At 45.3% G+C, this 17,990-nt stretch overlaps 1 protein-coding gene across 1 annotated transcript in view; it reads left to right on the plus strand.

The window, feature by feature from the left end:
* The first annotated feature begins 272 nt into the window (after positions 1 to 272).
* PCSK5 (proprotein convertase subtilisin/kexin type 5) overlaps positions 273 to 17,990 on the plus strand; it is a 1,432,234-nt gene continuing 1,414,516 nt past the window's right edge. Inside the window, exon 1 of the mRNA XM_085633086.1 lies at positions 273 to 884. Coding sequence (XP_085489212.1) covers positions 699 to 884 — 186 coding nt within the window. The 5' untranslated portion in view covers positions 273 to 698. The remainder of the gene's footprint in view (positions 885 to 17,990) is intronic.

Here is a 17,990-nt window from a genome sequence, read left to right on the forward strand (position 1 = left end):
TGATACCTTAGGGCCGAGTTCGCGCTATATAAACCCCCCCCCCCCCAAAAAAAAACATGAAGGTGAATGAAAGAAGTGATAAGCGGATGAACGAATGCAGGAATAAACGAGGCGAGGATGCTCGCGCTGCGCACACATGTGCTTACAGCGGGGCCGAGCGCGTGCGTTTGTTTAGTGAGGGAGGCGGGAGAGTAAGGGGCCGCTGGACGCCAGGGGGAGGAGTTCGCCCTTTTTGCCCCTCTCCCCGCCTCCCTCGCGAGCCGAGGGCTCTAGGACCGCCTCCGCTGCTCTCCGGTGCCTCTGGACTCGGACTGAGGAGGAGGAGAGGGCCAGACATCATCCTCCGTGCAGGCAAGGCGCTGTTGTCATTTACATTCGTGCTCCCGCTGCACACAAACAACGAGCAGAGCGCGAGGAGCCAGGGCAGTCCGCGGAACCTCGCTGCAGCGGAGAGGGGGCGTCGGACCCGCAGGAAGGCAGCAGCGGTGCTACCACCGGGGAGGGAAGTAAAAGTGCCAGCCAAGTTACTGCGTCCCAGCTTGTGCTGCAGTGGGACTCCATGCACCGCGCCGGGCTACTTCTGAAGTGCTGTGGGTCGGCTGGGGAGCGGTGTGCGGCACCCCCGTCCTGAGAGGCCCCCTGTGCTGGTGCTACCTGCAGAAGAAGCTGTGCTTCGCGAATTCTTCTGAACTCGGACTATGGGCGCGGAGGGTCCCTGCGCGCGGCGAGGGGTGCTGCCCCTGCTCGCCTTGTGCCTGGGGGTGCTCTTGCTACCCCCCTGTGCGCCCAGGACCTACACCAACCACTGGGCGGTGAGGATAGCAGGAGGCAACCAAGAAGCCGACAGCATCGCCAGCAAGTACGGGTACATCAACATGGGACAGGTAGGTGCTCACCGGGAGCCAGGTCTGGGTCCTGGACATGTTATCCTCGGGGGAGGAAGGGAGAGGGCGGCAGCTGAAGGGGGGGGGGGGGGGGATCTGCTGCTAGCCCCAGGAAATAATGCTTTCCCCATGGCTTGCCGGTTTGCCTGGTTTGCAGTGTAGTGTTGGGCAGGTTCAGCCCAACTACTTCTCACCTCAGAAAGTTCAATCACCTGGCTCGGAAAAGAGAACGCTCTCCCACTCCACATTCAATAAACAGAGGCGATACAAATGAGTGTATGAAATGAAATCGCTTTAAGACTACAATGCCCATCAAGTTGTGCCAGTAACAACTGTTCGTACCAGAGTGACTGAAGTCTGATGGACGGGTTTCCCCACCTCAGTCTGTATGAAGAGGGGGGGTTGCAAGCTTGCAACAAGTGCCTGCTGATACAAGTGCAATCTGATCAGGACGGAGTGGAGACCGGGGGAGCTGGAAGCATTTTATTAGAGTGTAGACGCTGAAATCATGAGTTCGAACGGTGATAAACCTAGCTGATCAGTTCCGTGCGGTTGGCGAGGGTGTTTCAGCACCCCAGCTGCGAGGGATGAAGCAAAACTTTATCCAGAGTAGAGCTGGTCTGTGTTCCCTAGAGAGCGAGCACACGCAACACAGGGTGAGCTGCATTCATACTGTCGTGGCGTGGAAAGGAAACCCTCACACGAGTACCTAGGGGTCCTTTCCGACCTGTGTGTTTATAGAACACCAACGACCCCCGCCCCCTTGCTGTGTTCCTGCAAGATGATGGCAGGAGGGAGCGTCATCCAGCCCTCCCGCTGTCAGGATGCACCCGGTACGGCTCTGACTCGGGTGCTTCACTCTGATTTTGGGGGGCTGCTGTGGACGGCGCGGCATGCCCCGGACATTTTTGGCACAGTCGCATGAACTGCCACCACACCGGCATTCGTTGCCATCTAGCGGCTTTCTCGGGGCCGTTCTGGGTGAGACGCATCGGTGGGCGCGCGTCTCCTTAGCGTGTCCAGCTGTGGTCTCTGCACATGTGAAAACAGAAAACGCTTGCACCCGGCATCAATTGGCCCATATGTTGACAATCATGTGGCACGAAGTCTGCCCCTCCCCCCCAGCTCACTGTAGTGAGTAAGTGAGCCGGGCGCTTTCAATGGCTGGCGTTCAGTGTCCTCTGCCAGCAACTCTCATCAGGGATATTGGGTGAAGAGACCAGAGGTGCGGCTATCGAGGGGTTCAGACCGAAAGGGAAAGTTTTCAGTGACTCGACACTTTACGCAATTTACACATGTGTACGTGCGGCTTCTGGGCTCTAGTTGAAACGCGGGGAGCGTAAACGCACAAACAAGGTTGGTTGCCTTATAATCACGCCGTGAACATTTGTTTTTCTATTTCCACCGGGAAGAGCCGATACTCGGGCCCCTCCTCCCCGCGCATAGAGGTTTTGTACTTTTCTCCGCTGTGCAGAGTTTGAGCTTTGTCATCGGTTCCACAGAGAGCCTGCACATGTCCAATCATGAATTACCTCGATGAACTTGTGAAATCCGAACCGCCTCCCTTCCCGAGGGAGCAGGCTAACTTTTACAATAATTACTGGAAACATTACCTCCTGCAGCCTAACATAAAATGTAGGCGCAGTGGTGAATTCAAGAGTTAATCTCATGACAAAAAGCTAGGGACATCTGGCTGCTGTGCAGGGTGCCTGCTGTCAGGGTGTCACAAACAGGGATGGGTGGCAGATTACATCACTGAGGTGTGTGCATTAGGTTACACCGCGTGGGGGTGGGGGGGGTGTTTCACTTTAGCGCCTCGTTCGGATGCATGGGGAGGGGAGATGGATGCGAGTGTGAAAACTGCCATGCTTACCAAAGTCGATGGAGTCAGCACTAGGGAGGCACTCACAGCAGTGATGGCTGTGGGGTACTGGTTGCACTGAGGGTGGATGGGAGAGAGAGTTAGCACTGTGTGCCTGTGTAGAGATGAGTTACAGTGAGGAGTGAGTTTTCTGCAACTGTGGTCGAGGGAAGAGGTGCCACGGGTAGAGAGGAGAGAGTTAAACTGCTGCTGGTCGTGCATTCAAAGGATTGGGTGGTTATGCCACAGTTGTGAATGCATAGTAGTGCTACAGGAGGCATAGGCTGGGTAGATTGTTGATACAGCTAGCTGTCCTAGACAGGGACATCTTAAGGATTTTGGGGGCCATGTGTCAGACATATTTTGGGAGCCCCTGCACGGATCAGCTCTGAATGTATGATCCAGTTTCAGCTCCCTCGTGCCCTCTTTGGCCAGATCGCAAACAGTGCACAGGCATACTGGTTCAAATTCTAAATGAGTTTATAGTTAATATTCAGGGATAGTGATTCATGTTTTCAATATTGTAACACAGCAGCAGCTGACTAATACTACAGCAAATAATTACTGTCACCCCCCTCCCCCATTTCTCATAGGTGAGGGCCTGTTTAGATCTAAAAGAAAACTAAATTTGGGATGTTGCATGAAACAAAAACACAACTTTTTTTCTGCAAAATGTCTGTAATTGACTCTCTCCCATTACCCAGATTAAAAATAAATGCAAGGAAAATGCCATTTGCAACAATCTGTTTAAGAATTATTCAAGGCCATCAGGGCAAGACTCGGCTGAACCGAGCAGGCTCTATCAGGGGCCCCCCTGAGAGGCTGGGGCCCTGGGCCTGAGCCCACTTTGCCCAGGTCTTAAAACGTCTCTGGTCCTAGAGGTGGCTAATGGCAAGCACAGCGTTAGTCCACGGTGTCCTGTTTCACGTGGAACATGGCGTGCACAGTGGTCACTGTTTTCTGTGGAGCACACAGATGTTAAAGTTGCAAGAGAGAACGAGTGGTGTGCGAGAACGAGAGAGTGGTTAATCGTGCCTGAGGAGGAGCGTGGTTTTGTACTAATCGTATCCCTGCAAGCAGAGGGATGTTTAAAGGCTATTCCCCAGGAAGTACAAGCTTGATAAATAGTTGTGGCCCAGGAACAGAAAGCATTGTGACTGGTTGTGCTTCATGAAGAGTGCTGATGACGTGTCACGCCTCAGGGACCCGAAGGTGAATGATTGGTTGGAGTAGTGGTGTCAGCTGTGGTGCAGAAACAGGAGACTGGTGGCTGATTGTTTCCGAGGACAGTGGGTGATCCTTTCAATGTAATCTTTATTCAGCCATATATGGCCATGAAAGTCAAAAACAATACAGAGCAGTTAAATGATCATAAAACAAGTTTAAAATGACTCCATCATCCACAACATAGTTACATGACATTAAGACAGATAACCCAATGACCATAAAACATAACTATTGCTTGCCGAAATAAAAACTTCAGCACATAAGTCCATTAAAACAGTTTACATATAAAGTGCATAGTTCGACTATACAATATTGCCTGATCAAAGACAATACATATCTAAAACCAGAGCACTGATCCCTTGAGGTACACGTTATTGTTCGTCCATAGATTTCCGGGCTCGAATTGCAGCTTTAAGTGTGTGATCAATTGTGGTGCAGGAGCAAGAGGAGCTGTAAATGGCACCTCATAGCAAGAGGTTTGGTAAACTGTTGCACAGTAAAAGAGGATGGGCAACTAACTGTAACCAAGAAAGCAGAGGTACAGCGACTAGTTGTAGTACATGAACAAATCCCCCATAGGAAATGGTTGGGTGGTGAATGGGGGACAAAAGTGATCGCTGGTTGATCTGGTATGAAACTAATTACACCACATTTGCATGCAGGCACACCTTAAGACTGTACATTTGGGGGGGGGGGGGGGAAGCACCCAGAATGTAACTCTTTGAAAATGAAATGTAAATTTGTTATTAATGATTAGAATGTGTGATGCAATACCCCCCCCTCCCCCCCGCCAACAAAATTTGGACTGCTCTTATTAAAGATGATTATCCACTGTGAACATCAGACCTGATGCTCTTCATTCCTTTCACAACCCAGTTTGTCACCTGCATTACGCAACTGTAGATGCTTTGTGTTTTGGGACATGTTGTTCTCTCTAATCCCTCCACGCAATAAAGCCTCCACCCCCTCCTGTCTGCCTCAATCTCTCACTGTAATTCAGCAATTGGCGGATACTTCACTCATAGAGCACAACCTCCTCTATTTAAAGCTCTATCCCTGTAACCTAATTTTACCTATTCTTCACCAAACTATCCATCTCACCAGTTGTTCTCCTGAAACCACATACCCCCACTAATGATCACACCTAACCGTTATCAATATAATCTGTGCACATTACTAATCATCATAACCAGTGGATTAACTGCTAACCTTAGGTACCGGAGTAGTACGCTACTGGCCATAAAGCGGTTCAATGCCTCAAAAGTGGTAGTAAGTGCTATATAAATACAATAACTGTGCCCCCACCCATCCTCACCCCTCCGTCCTTCGAAGTGGAGGTGTCATACAGGATATATTTCCTGCATCCATGTGTACTTTATGGGTTAAGAGCGTTCTTGGTCAGACACTGCCCCTCTTATGCTGTTCTTGATTTTTTATTATTATAACTTGGTGCCCTTAAGGTTCTAGGCTAGGTTTGTAGATCCATGGCTCTTGAAAGGTAATCAAATAGGGGAGACCACATAGGCACTAATTCTTTCTCTGTACTGGCTCTATTGTGTGAGATTTCTTTCCATTCCTTCTATCCTCCTCAGTCTGCAGATCCAGCCTAGTAAGTAAGGGGGTTCGGTTTCTGTCATCTTGCAATTAGTGTTTGTATGGATGCAGGTAGAAGTGTCATAGTTGGCATCTTTGTTCTCCTAATTCCCTCCCATGTTCATGCTGGGGTCCAGTCTAGCAGTATTGCTGCTGAGTTGCTCAGGTATTGTATACCAGTAATTTGGGATACGCTAGTCAACAAATGGCATGTTTCTAAAACCTTTGATTTTTCGACATTCCCAAGAACATGAGGCCGTGTATATCTGCTCCTGCACTGCCTCCAACATGGATCAGGGTGTTTTGTATTGACACTGTTTCTATACTCTCAACAATTCATATCCCTTTATTTATATGTTGTTTTAAATATGGTTACAGTCCTTGTGGGTTAATTCCTTCTCCCATTTGTCCTGTAAGTTATCTTATAAAAGACATTTGTTTTGTTTCACACTGAAAATTTCCACTTACACTGTAGTGTGCACAAAATAGTTGCTGCAGAGTGACTTCCCTAGTATATGCCAATTACTTGTACATCTAAGTACCCACTGCTTAAAGTATTAACTCCTTAAACTGACAAAAACCCTGAATCAGTTGACGTTGCATCATTTTCGTACCCTGCAACCCCCCTGGCCCCCAATTACTTATTCAAATATACCCATTTATAGTGCTTATCTACGAAAATGCCGAATTTATAAATCTTCATTTTTCATAATTTATGGAAAAGAAACCTCCCTCATGTTCTCGGTTTCAAATTGTTGTAGTTTTGCGGCAACAACTTTTTACACCAGCAATGTTGAGTAACCGTTTTTAAAACCATGCCACAACCTCGTCCACACTGTTGAGTATGGATCATAAAGAACAAGAGCTCATTCAGGACGTGTTATACCTGGGAGATGTGACAACCATCGACGCATTATTAGCAGTTTTGGGCATTTTACTGTCTTAAACCTTGCCTGTAGCAGCAGGTGAATCAATTATCCATACTGTGGGCACACTATTAGTATATTTGTTGTTTAGCACGTCATGTCCACCACAGACGTTGACGCTAGTTGCGTGCTAGGCCTTTGTGTTTGCCGTTCGGTGTGTAAAGGGCACGCACAGCAGCTCCCGGCCCACGCGCCCTGACGGCAGCGTGCCTGCGCGCGCTCTCAATGGAGCGGCCATTGGTGGAGCGGCGACCTCATTGGACTTCACTCTGGTGCAAAGGTGGCTGAAGGCACCCTCGACATTATCTGATCTGTGGATGACGGGTTGTTTTTGTACTCTGCTCCGTTTCCCAAGAGGGGCGACTCAGCGGCAGATAACGCCCATGACTCGGAGGTTTAGTCAGCGTCAATAAACATTTACCGGATGATTACCTAATCATCTTCGGTGTGAATGTCAGTTTAAACGAAAACGCTGGGCTGATAAGGTCAATTTACAGCTCCCTTCAGATCTTTAAAAGCAAAGTACACCACTCGAAAGGTAATTACTTGCAGTAAAAGCTGCCTTCGTCCAAGGTCACCCCCAGCAAGACAGAGCAGCTGTTCTGGGGTATATGCTTTTGCAGGTGTGGTGATCGATTCGGTTGTGCAGTCTGCACACCCCTTCTTAGTCAGGACATGTTGGTTTCCGGGCATGACACGGTAGCCCCCCCCCCCCCCCACCTGTCTGTGTGTTCAGAATTTGGTTTGGTACGCTGTTCTCGCTCGGAGGAGGGCGACCCATATAGGTTGTTGTTGTACACTCGGCCCCTGTGACAAACACACAGGTGAATCCAGCTGTGACAGCTGGACACTCCACCTAAAGGGAGGTTAGCGTGACCAGCCTCAGTGTTTGTATGGGCGTCCAGATCTATCAAGTGGCACTTTGTATTCCATGGGCAGGGCTTGAAGTGGGATTAAAAAACTGGGGGGTCTCTCAAAGGGGTGTGACGGATGTAATTAAGGGCGTGGCTTAAAGCACGTATGCTAAAAATCTGAGTTTAGCATAGTGTGCCGCCCAACTTGTATTTTGACGTTTCTGTCATTGCAACCATATATATCATACAACAAGTAACATCATACCTACAAGTCAGGACTATTAGTTTGTCAATGGTTGTTAGTTGCATAAGATAAAGAAGCAGCAACCATGGCTTGTATATAATATTGAAAGAGCTTCCACTTAAAGACTTGGTGACACCACAACAATGTTTGCTGCTCCTGAGTTTCAAAAAGAAAATGGAAATCCAGAGGGAAAATGACTCTATGGAGGATTTCCCTTCCCCCTACAACGCTCACCTGGCATGACACCATGTCTTAACTTCTTCACTAGTGAGAAGTGAGCAGTGTGAGCAGCGCACATCGATGTGCCTACTGTCACTGCAGTCCGGAAAAAAACGGACCGCATGTGCCAGGGCACAAAAGAGAGCCCGATAGAGACCCATTCTGAGGCCCCCTTTAAATAACTGCCGGTGCTGAGCACCAGTGAGACCCGGCCCACTTAAAGCCCTGTGCATGGGTACTCACAAACATTTTCCCGGGGGCTGCAAGGTTTGGTCTAGGGTGTGACCTAGGGCCGCACTGATGCCAGCGGAGGGGGGTGGGGGTGGGGAGGTGGTGGGGGGTCTATAGGTCTATAGGGGAAGCAAAACATGTATATCTAGTAGCTGTCTTTAAAAATGAACGTGGTCCTAAAGTTAAGGTCCTAGTTACATCCTTTCCCTAACTGTAATTAACCTTTAAATAAGTGTTTGCTGTATACTTAATTTTTTATTCCATGTTAGTGCTGAGTCTAGTAAACAGCAGCTCAGTGCTGCTGCTGCCCAGGGGGCCGCACGTAAAGGTCAGAAGGGCTGCATGCGGTCCCGGGCCGTACTTTGAGTATCACTGATGTAGTGCATGCACTTGAAGGCTGAGATCCACCTACCGGCCATATGACTGACCGAGGCCAGACGCTCCTCTATGGGCCTTTATGCAACAGCCAAAACCCCCGATAATATAAGTAACAAAGCACCCCTTCCCTCAGTACATGTGGATATACATAGCATTCCTAATGTAGTGGACTTGTCCTTCTCAATGACTGAATGTATATCATCTTCGCAACTAGAGAGGTCTCCGATTCTTACAGCGGAGCCTTTGGTACTAGAATCACGATTGCAAAATTCAATTAACAGTCAGACGGCGAGAGAGCATGAGGGGGCAATACCAAAGACGACAAAACCTTCCAAGAGAAAGCATAAGAAAAATGAACTTAAAATAAATAAGCCCACTAAGTAAAAAAAAACCACCCCTATTGGAAAAAAAGGTCCGGGCAAACTTATTTCCAGAGGGATAGAACGAAGTGAACAACGGTCAAAAGACGCCTCGTCTCCAAGCAGACTTAATGAGGATAGCCTGCCATTGGAATTGTCGAGCGTTGTTATTCCCTCTACGACGCCTATAATTTTGGAGCCTCTGAAGGCTGACCATAAGCAAACTGAAACCATAAGGGAGCTTTTTAAAATATATCTTACTCCATTGGAAACTAGATTGAAGAAGATTGAGAGGCAATTAACAGATGTGGCTGCTTTATTAAAGATCTCGACTAATACTGAATTACCAAAGGTTCTGGATGAGGGACAAAGACACACAAAAAATTTAACAGGGGGTTGTTCAACAGCTAAATCACCAACCCACGCTTTAAAAACAAACAAACTGGCCACTGCTAATATAGAGAACTCTGCAAAAGGAAAAATTAATCATCCACCTGGAAATAAAGATCAAGGGCCAAACATACAGAAAGATTTAACTAAGGGACTTAAACCGGGTAATCCAGTTATAGATTTGCCCCCAGAAGTATCTCCTTATCTGGTGATTCTAACAGGGGTTCCCGAATTGGAAGAGGGAAAAGAAGAACCCTTTGGTTCTTTGAAAAATAAGGTCCAACACTGGCTCAATGTAAATCGACCACTCCCTTCGAATAGGACGAGTAAGATTCTAATGGTCCGTAGAGTTTCCTGGGTGGGGGCAGAAAGAAAAACAACTCAGGGTGATTGTGTCCTGGTTAACTTTGAGGACCCGGAAATAGTTGAGCATATCTGCTCCGGGGGAAATCACTTTGCAAATGAGAGTATTGAAACTAAAAGATTATCTTTTTTTTACCCGCCTAAATCGCATTCCTATCTATTCAATGAGCGTGAATGGATTACTGTAAAATCGCGCGATAGAACAATCGGTACAAGGGATTGGGGAAGGCAAATTAACAGAAATCTAATAGATAGTGATAACTGGAGGGGTTTACCAACCTCCAATCGCTATAGTAGTTTAGAGATGGTGGATTGACGCCATCGGGCCGTACCTAGTCTCTCTCAGCATTGTTTTAGCCCGACCATCACGGTCAAAAATTTAAACCTCCTGCTAATTGACCCACAAAGAGTTGCAAATGAAGGGAAGATAAAAAATCTGCCAGACCCCCTAATAACATCCAAAGTCTTACTTGATGAACTAGATAAACAAGGGACTGGAACAATCACATATCCCGGCTTCGGTACAAAAACTCCTTTACCTCCAAAAGTTGACCATCTGAGGGTGCAGCCTGACGTGGAATACATTCCCCCTCTGGCAGAAACACATTTCACTGTGACTAGCCCATTTAACGAGGAAACAGAAACGGAATATAATACTCCTGTGAAGGAACAAAATCTGCATGTAGACTGCTCCCCTAACAAGGAGCGTCACCGAGATTCCGAAAGGGGAGAGCTGGCTCTTTTATCCTGGAATATAGCAGGCTTAGCAAATAAGGTAACCGATCCTATCTTCTGTGATTTAATCGAGAAGAATGACATTGTATGCTTGCAGGAAACCTGGGAACAGGCCGAAATTCATCTTGCAGGGTATCGCACGTTCTTTACCCCCGCAATCCAGTCCAGGAGAGGGAGAAACTCAGGGGGGCTTTGTACTTATATTTCCAACATGGTCAAGCTGGCAATAACGCAACAGAATACAGAGGGACATAACTGTTATCAGGTCTTTTGCTTAACCGTAGGCGAAAACCGATTTATTTTAATAAATCTATACAATAATATCCCGAAGGAAGATTTGATTAAAGAATTTGAGAATCTAAGTAATTTAATAGCCCGCACATTTGGCTTGGAGCCAAATGACGTGTGTATCATTCTGACAGGGGATTTTAATTGCCATTTGTGCCCCTATAATAGCTCTGGTATATGTGGAATGGTCAACCTAACTGGCGATCCATGTACACATTTCGAGCACACTCCACTGGGAAATATGTTTAATAACTTAATTTCTGACTGGGATTTGCAAATGAACTGTGCACGCCTCAGGTTTATTTCCAGTCTACCTTTAATGGTCGCGGTCTTGAATCTGTCATTGATTACACTATGGTTAGCACCATTCATAATCGCAAAGTCCTGTTGTTTAAAACATTAGACACCGCAATGAGTGACCATTTCCCAATCAGCTCAATCTTTGATATTGATAGGGGTGCTAGATCTGCCCAGAGCGTAGTGGAAAACCTCTCCCACTATGCTATTTCTTTGGCAAAACAAAATGGCTATGCCATAAAATGGAAGAAGGTTGACCCATCAAACTTTCTTCAGAACTTGATTCTGGATCAACACGAAAACATAAGGATCTGTCTAGAGATCAATCCAGACCCGAGTTTGATTATTAGTGCTTTTGACCAGATTTCTTCATTTATTGCCAAAAAGTTAACAGGAACTCTACGAGATAAGGCTAATCAAAAAACTATTGGGTGGTTCAACTCGGATTGTTCCAAGGCACACTCCAACTTAAAGCAGATCTTAAAGAAAAAACCTAGGAACGGGCTGGAAGTTGGAGCTGCCAGGGCAGTTTATAAATTATCGCTAAAAAAACGGAAGCAAGAGCTCAAGGAGAATGCGTGGAACGCACTGGTAAAGGCAAGCTCCTTGAGAGATAACACTGCATTCTGGAAAGCAGTAAACGCCCCCTTCTTCGCAGAAAGAAATTCTGATAAGCTGGAACCTGCGATAGAAGAATCAATCTGGGTGGATCACTTTACCGAGCTTTATAAAAAAGATATTTCGCTCGCTACAGCCTCTAAACCATTAATTCAGCAGACTGATATTGAACCCATTGTACCTGTTTCATTTCCCCTGGGGATTGTCTTTTCTGTCTCAGAAGTAGAATTGGCCCTACAGGAAAGTGCTAGAAACAAAGCCCCTGGGCCTGACGGGGTTCCTACAGATATATATAAAGATACTCTCCCTTTATGGGCCCCTTTGTTGACTAATGTGTTAAACAGTTTTAATATTAAGGGGTTCCCATTAACCTGGCAGGAAGCCATTGTGGTGCCCATTTTTAAAAAGGGAGACCGAACCGATCCCAAATGTTATAGGCCTATCTCCCTACTCGACTCATTGATGAAAGTGGCAGGCAGAATTATTTTAAACAGATTACATATCTGGGCAGAGGAATACGACGTTATATCTAAGTTCCAGTATGGCTTCAAGGCTGGCCTAGGTACTATTGAACAAGGGCTCAACCTGGCCTTAATAACTGGCAAATATACACTGGCAAAAAAGGGTAACCTTTTCATGACCTTTGTTGACCTTAGCTCAGCATTTGATTGCCTGGACCACGATGTACTTTGGGATTCTTTATTAGGCTTGGGCATAGATTTAAATATTATCAATTTTATCAAAGCATTGTATAGAGACGCAGGGGCCAAGGTGCGTTTTGGCAACAAAGGGGAGTGTTCTGCTAAGTTTCCTATTAGGAAAGGTGTCAGACAGGGTTGCATTTTGGCACCTTTTCTTTTTAACCTGTATATTAATGAAGTGGCAGAATTTTTAATTAAACAAGAGCTAGATTATCCTCAAATTGACGGCACCCCAGTTCCCATTTTATTATATGCTGACGATGCAGTCATCATGGCCAGAACTCAGCTGGGTCTTCAAAAGGCTTTGACCAGCTTTTCTTTTTTTATGAGTTCTAGGGGTTTAAAAATAAACATAGGGAAAACCTTTACCATGTGCTGCTCGTCAAAGAATAAACTCTCTTGTAAGACTTTTATTGACAAGTCTAAGATAGAACTTACTAGCTTTTTTTCATACCTGGGGATTGTTTTTAATCAAAAAGGTACTTGGAAAGCAGCAATTAGGGCCAGGAGTCTTGCATTTGCCCGTTCGTTAGGAGCAATCAGACAGTTTGCCAATAAATTAGGAGGCAGACCTGTACGTATTTTATTAGACATCTATAAGGCCAAATGCACATCAATTGCTTTATATGGATCTGGCATATGGGGCATCGCAGATCCACAGGAAATCCAAGTAAAAGAAAACACTTTCCTACGCTATCTGCTAGCGGTCCCTAAATCGACCTCTACATATATATGCCACAGGGAATTGGATTTGGTCTATATTTCGGACCTCATTAAAATCAATCCATTACTCCTATGGCATAAGATATGGACCTCAGAAGCAACCGTTTTTAATAGAACCATTCTGAGTGACTGCCTTAAATTAGAGAGATGGAAAGATATTTATTGGATCTCTTACGTAAAGGAGTTCATGACTAACATGGGGCATGAACCTTTTTTTGATAATCCCTCTTCGCTATCTCTGATCTCTAGAAAGGCTTTTAAGATAAGTTGCCTTGCTTTCCTCGAGAACAAAAGATGCCTCGAGGAGAGGACTAAGACATCAGTAACTCAATATAATGCACTTGCTCAGAGCCCCGGCTTACAGCTTTACCTGTCCCCTGATTACCCAGCATATGACAGAATGCTGCTATCGCGATTGAGAACTGGTACTTATCATAGGTTGATAACATTTCCAGCCAGAAATGATTGGTCTTTAAAATTAATCAATTGCCCCTGCGACGACATTGCTCTGCAATCTTCGATACATTGTATTTTCTTTTGCAAGTATTATGCCTGGGGAAGAAAGAAATACCTGATTCCCCTTCTTAAGTACTGGGGCCTAAGACGCTGTAGACCTGCGTACTTAAAGCTACTCCTGTTAGATGACGAACTAACAATTAGTGCTGTTTCTAAGTTTCTAAAATTTGTAATTAGATGCAGATCAACCCTGGATTAACTTTTAATGTTTTCTTTTTTTTTATCTCTGCCATTCCTTTTTTCTTATGATGAATATAACCTGTATGTAATTTGATTGTGCTTTTAATCATGTTTTATTAATTGTGCTTTTATGATTTTAATTTTAAAATCGAATAAAGCTATCTTTGACTTGACTTGACTTGACTGACCGAGGCCCACATAATCAGGAAACCTGCCTGCTTCCTGCCCTTATATGCAATTTATGGCTGTCTAAAATCTGCAGGCATGGATGTATTTCCCACCGTTGGATATTTAGTGGCAGTGTTAGGAACATCTGTGTTACTGGTAGAGGCCAGTAGCAGCAAGAGACTGGCCATTCAAAAGATAGTCGACACCCACTTAGTCACAACTCTGTGTATTCACACACTTTTCCAATGATTTTCCACACAACTTGTGCGTTCATTTCGGTATCAAAAATTGTTGGAGTAAATTGACTAAGTTGGTATGAAAAACTCAGAGCTTCACGTTTTCTGGGATGTAGCGAAAGAGACTTATTTTCCTAGACACATTTTTTCAGGGAAAAGAATAAGGTCCATTTACACTTGAACCGGCGCAGTTTTGTCTAGCAGAAAATCTAGCAAGTTAGCGTTAAAAATGCACTTGGAAATAAAATGATTTTTAAAATACAATTCAACGTGTAGACAAAGTTTTTGAAAACTGTAAGAAAAGAGCAAGCCCAGCTTTGGGGTTCCCCAATACAGATACAAAAATAAAACATTCCTGGTATCCTTTGTTTTTTTAAAGATTGTTTTGACTGAGGGAGTCCTTTTCTGTACGTGCAATATGAACATCACTTATGAAACTACAGGCAACACTTGGTTTAAACAGGAAACCGAGATGTTTACTTTTTTAACACTCAAAACGTTTTCACATCTGTAAACAATGTCTTTAATGTATACACAACGTGTTCAAAATTCTTACGCTTCAGATGTAAGAGATAGCAAGACAGCCCGAGGAGATGGCATGCATGTGTGCACTCGCCGGTCTCTTCGGAAGTTTTCCGAACAGTCGGGTACAGATGAGCCGGGTATTCAAGAGCAACAAGGAAGACAAACACATCAGACACATCACGTTATGTTGTTCCCACACTGGTGATCACACACCACCAGGAGGTAACAGTTAAAGTAACAAAGTCTGGGAGAAACTCACATACCCCATAATCGAAACATGAGGCACACACTTAAGGGTCTGTGGAAGACTCACAAACAGAATAAGCATGCAGAGCGAGGTCTGCCTGCCTCTTGGACACCTCGGAATCCGACAACTAAACCTTGAGTCCGAGACGAGTACTAATGACAGGAAGACACCGATAAGCACACAGTTGCTGGCGATTACGTACAAGATGAAAGCACACGACCCTCCTCCTTTTGAAGTGCCTGTCTTTGTTTTATCTTAAACAGTTCAGCCGTCTTAACCGGATTTGTACGTACGTTTTTGCTTTTGGTGCAGGTGGACAGCTAAGGCTGTAGGAGTATGGTGAAATGATAATGTTTTATACTCGCAAAGCATGGTAATTTAATCTGTAAAATGTGTAGAATAATGTGCACTGTGGCCTATTTTACAACATATGTTCCATTCTTTTTTCTTTTATCATTTTTATTGATTTATTTTTTTCCCTTCAAATTGAGGAAATGAGTTGTGCACCATGATGAGCAGAATTCCGCAACAGGTTATGGTTAATTAACAACATCAGCATCACAAAATCTCATGCTTCTCTTCCCCCAACAACAAGAGTCCCATGAGTTACCAGTCTGCCCTATAAGTAAATATCTCAATTTTCAAAGATGAGGATTGGCATTCTGAAGGCCCTAAAAGCATATCCCTCCCTGTACTGACACCGGTCTTTGCAGATTGTATGCTTCTGCGGACACCCTCCTGCTGCATAGATTGGCCTCTCTAGGCTCATACAGTGATTCAATCCCTTCATCCAGCTTTACAACAAAAGGGTTTCATGTTCTTCCTAAGTTTGGCAGTATCTGTTTTAGCCACAAGGAGGCTCCTCCACAACAGAGCCAACTTATACCTGTTCCTATCTAAATCTACATTAACACATAGGAGGGTCATTTTAAGGCCTAAAGGAAGCTACCAGCCCAATACCCCAACCACAGGGGAGCCCCCCCCCCGCTAAAAGGGCTCTTCTTATCACCACTCCAGACTAATTTATAAGGTCTCTTTTTGGTGTCGTGCATCACAAAGTGGCAAGTCTACCATACCCATTTTCCACAGCTGTCCTGTGTAAAATAAGCATGATGCAAGTATTTTAGTTGTAGAAATCTTAACTGTGATACTATCACCGAGTACCCATGGAAACGCACTTCCCTCCAGTCATCAGTGAGAGGACCTAAGATCTTTGCCTCCATCGGTCTGAAGTCTGTGAGCTCTACCAGGCCAGTAATGTATGGTATGAGTGCATGATGGAGTTGTAAGTAACATAAGAACTGACTAAGATTAATTTCCTAATCTTCCTGTAGGTGCACTGATGCTGCGAAGTGGAGCAGTTAACACTGACTGTTAATCTCCTTGCACAGTCCTAAAAGAAGATAGTGGTGAAAACGGTGTTTCTCTATTGGTAAAGGAGTAGCTGAAATTCCTTGCGACTCAATTTTACTTTCCATCATAATGGTTAGAAAAACAAGCATTTGTAATGCAATAAGTCTCACATTTTTGTTTTTAGAGTTGGAGCTATTGGTGTTGTAAATGACCATGTCTTTCATCCGCCTTCCCATCCCAGCTGTCAAGTAACAGCTTGTCTGGCGTCAGTTTTTTATTAAGCGCTTACCCCTCAATTCATTAATGCTTTACTAACCAGACTGAAATCGGCAGCATCAGACACCCTGTAGTCTGGCGCTTAGAATGGAGAGAATGAAACTACAAGGCTCATAACGAGGACGCCTAAAAGCCAGGATCTGCTTAAGCAGTCATGTAACAAGAGGCCACTTGGCACTCAGTCCTTCCTCTCTTTCCACCTCCTCCCTCTCTCTTCACAGTGAAAGGGAGGAATACAAATTATCTTAACCCACTGCTGCCCACAGCACTGAGAGTGCAAGAGGTAGGGCCGGGGGTCGACAGCACCTGGCAGCTGCAGAAGGTGCACAGGTGGGGGGGTAGAGGAGAGGGGAGAAGCACTGAGGCTTAGCAAAGAGGGTTGGGGGCCAGTAGAGAATTCCCATCATGCCGCAAACCTATTAAGACCCATACACCCGCATCTGTCGCATACTATAGCAGAGTGTGTGCACAGACAGTTCAGCAACACTGATGCCTATGTCCAGCAAGAAAGATGCTCTGGCGTAACCTCCAGAGCTGCGGACTTCAGTACTAGGGAACATGGTTTGAGTCTCAACGCAGGTAAAACTGTGACTTAAAAAACAACAACAAAAAAACACGTTCGCCCAGTGTGTGCTGGTAAAGCTGCCCGCACGCTCAATGTCTGCTGCCCACGCAGCCGCAAATGTGTTTACAAAATATAGCGTGGCCATGTTGAATTTGTGTTCATGGCACAGGACCAATTCAGTGAATAAATGAGCGCGCAGAACAAATGATAAATGAATCAAAGAGTAAGAGGACATGTAAAGGGGGCAGTTGCCACAAAGTGAAACACACTCGTAGACGGGGCAAAAAGCAAAGTTTTACCAATAAAAAGATAGGATTTCAGAAAGGCACACAAAGGGACAAAGTTGTGTGTGTTGTCTAAACACCCAGAGTAGATCGAGCATGCCTCGCAGAGCAGCGCATGCGAGATGCTAGATTCGACCTAAAAAGAATTGTGACTACTCGGTCATGAACTCGTCCAAGACGTGTTGGTGAACATTTAAATTCATAATCGACTTGAGATGCTTGCCTTCATAACAATCCTAATTTAAGGCTTTGTTTAAACACCTTTATGCAGTTTATATTTATGCACTTGAACAAAGGAAAGAAAAGTATCTTCTGAATGACCCCCACATACCTGGAATACGAGTTGAGAGAATTTGTTGTGCGCCGCCTACAATTGTTAGGTTTCTAAAGAAAGCCTCAGTGAAATCCCAGAGAGGTTGAGCACGGTGGTGATGTTGCAGCAGTTTCCAAAAAACAGTTTTCTGCAGACTTGACATCCTAGTAGAGGACAGTCGATTTTTCAGAAGAGGCATAGGAAACGGAGTCTTGCACAGCTTCTTCTCATCACTTCTGGGATGCTTGGGCAGTTGAAGAACCCCCAGCAATGAATGATAACTGCACATGCTCCCATAGTCCTGTGCCAGAGCTGCTTGTGTAAGTGAAAGAGGGAGCCGCTGGTTCACTGACCCCTGCAGTGCTCGGCCCTAGTCTTAAGGTGCAGGAGAGCCCAGTGCTGTAATCCTTTGAAGCTGAACCTGGGCCATACTCAC

Source organism: Triturus cristatus, chromosome 2_1, assembly GCF_964204655.1.
Source record: "Triturus cristatus chromosome 2_1, aTriCri1.1, whole genome shotgun sequence".
Taxonomy (NCBI): domain Eukaryota; kingdom Metazoa; phylum Chordata; class Amphibia; order Caudata; family Salamandridae; genus Triturus; species Triturus cristatus.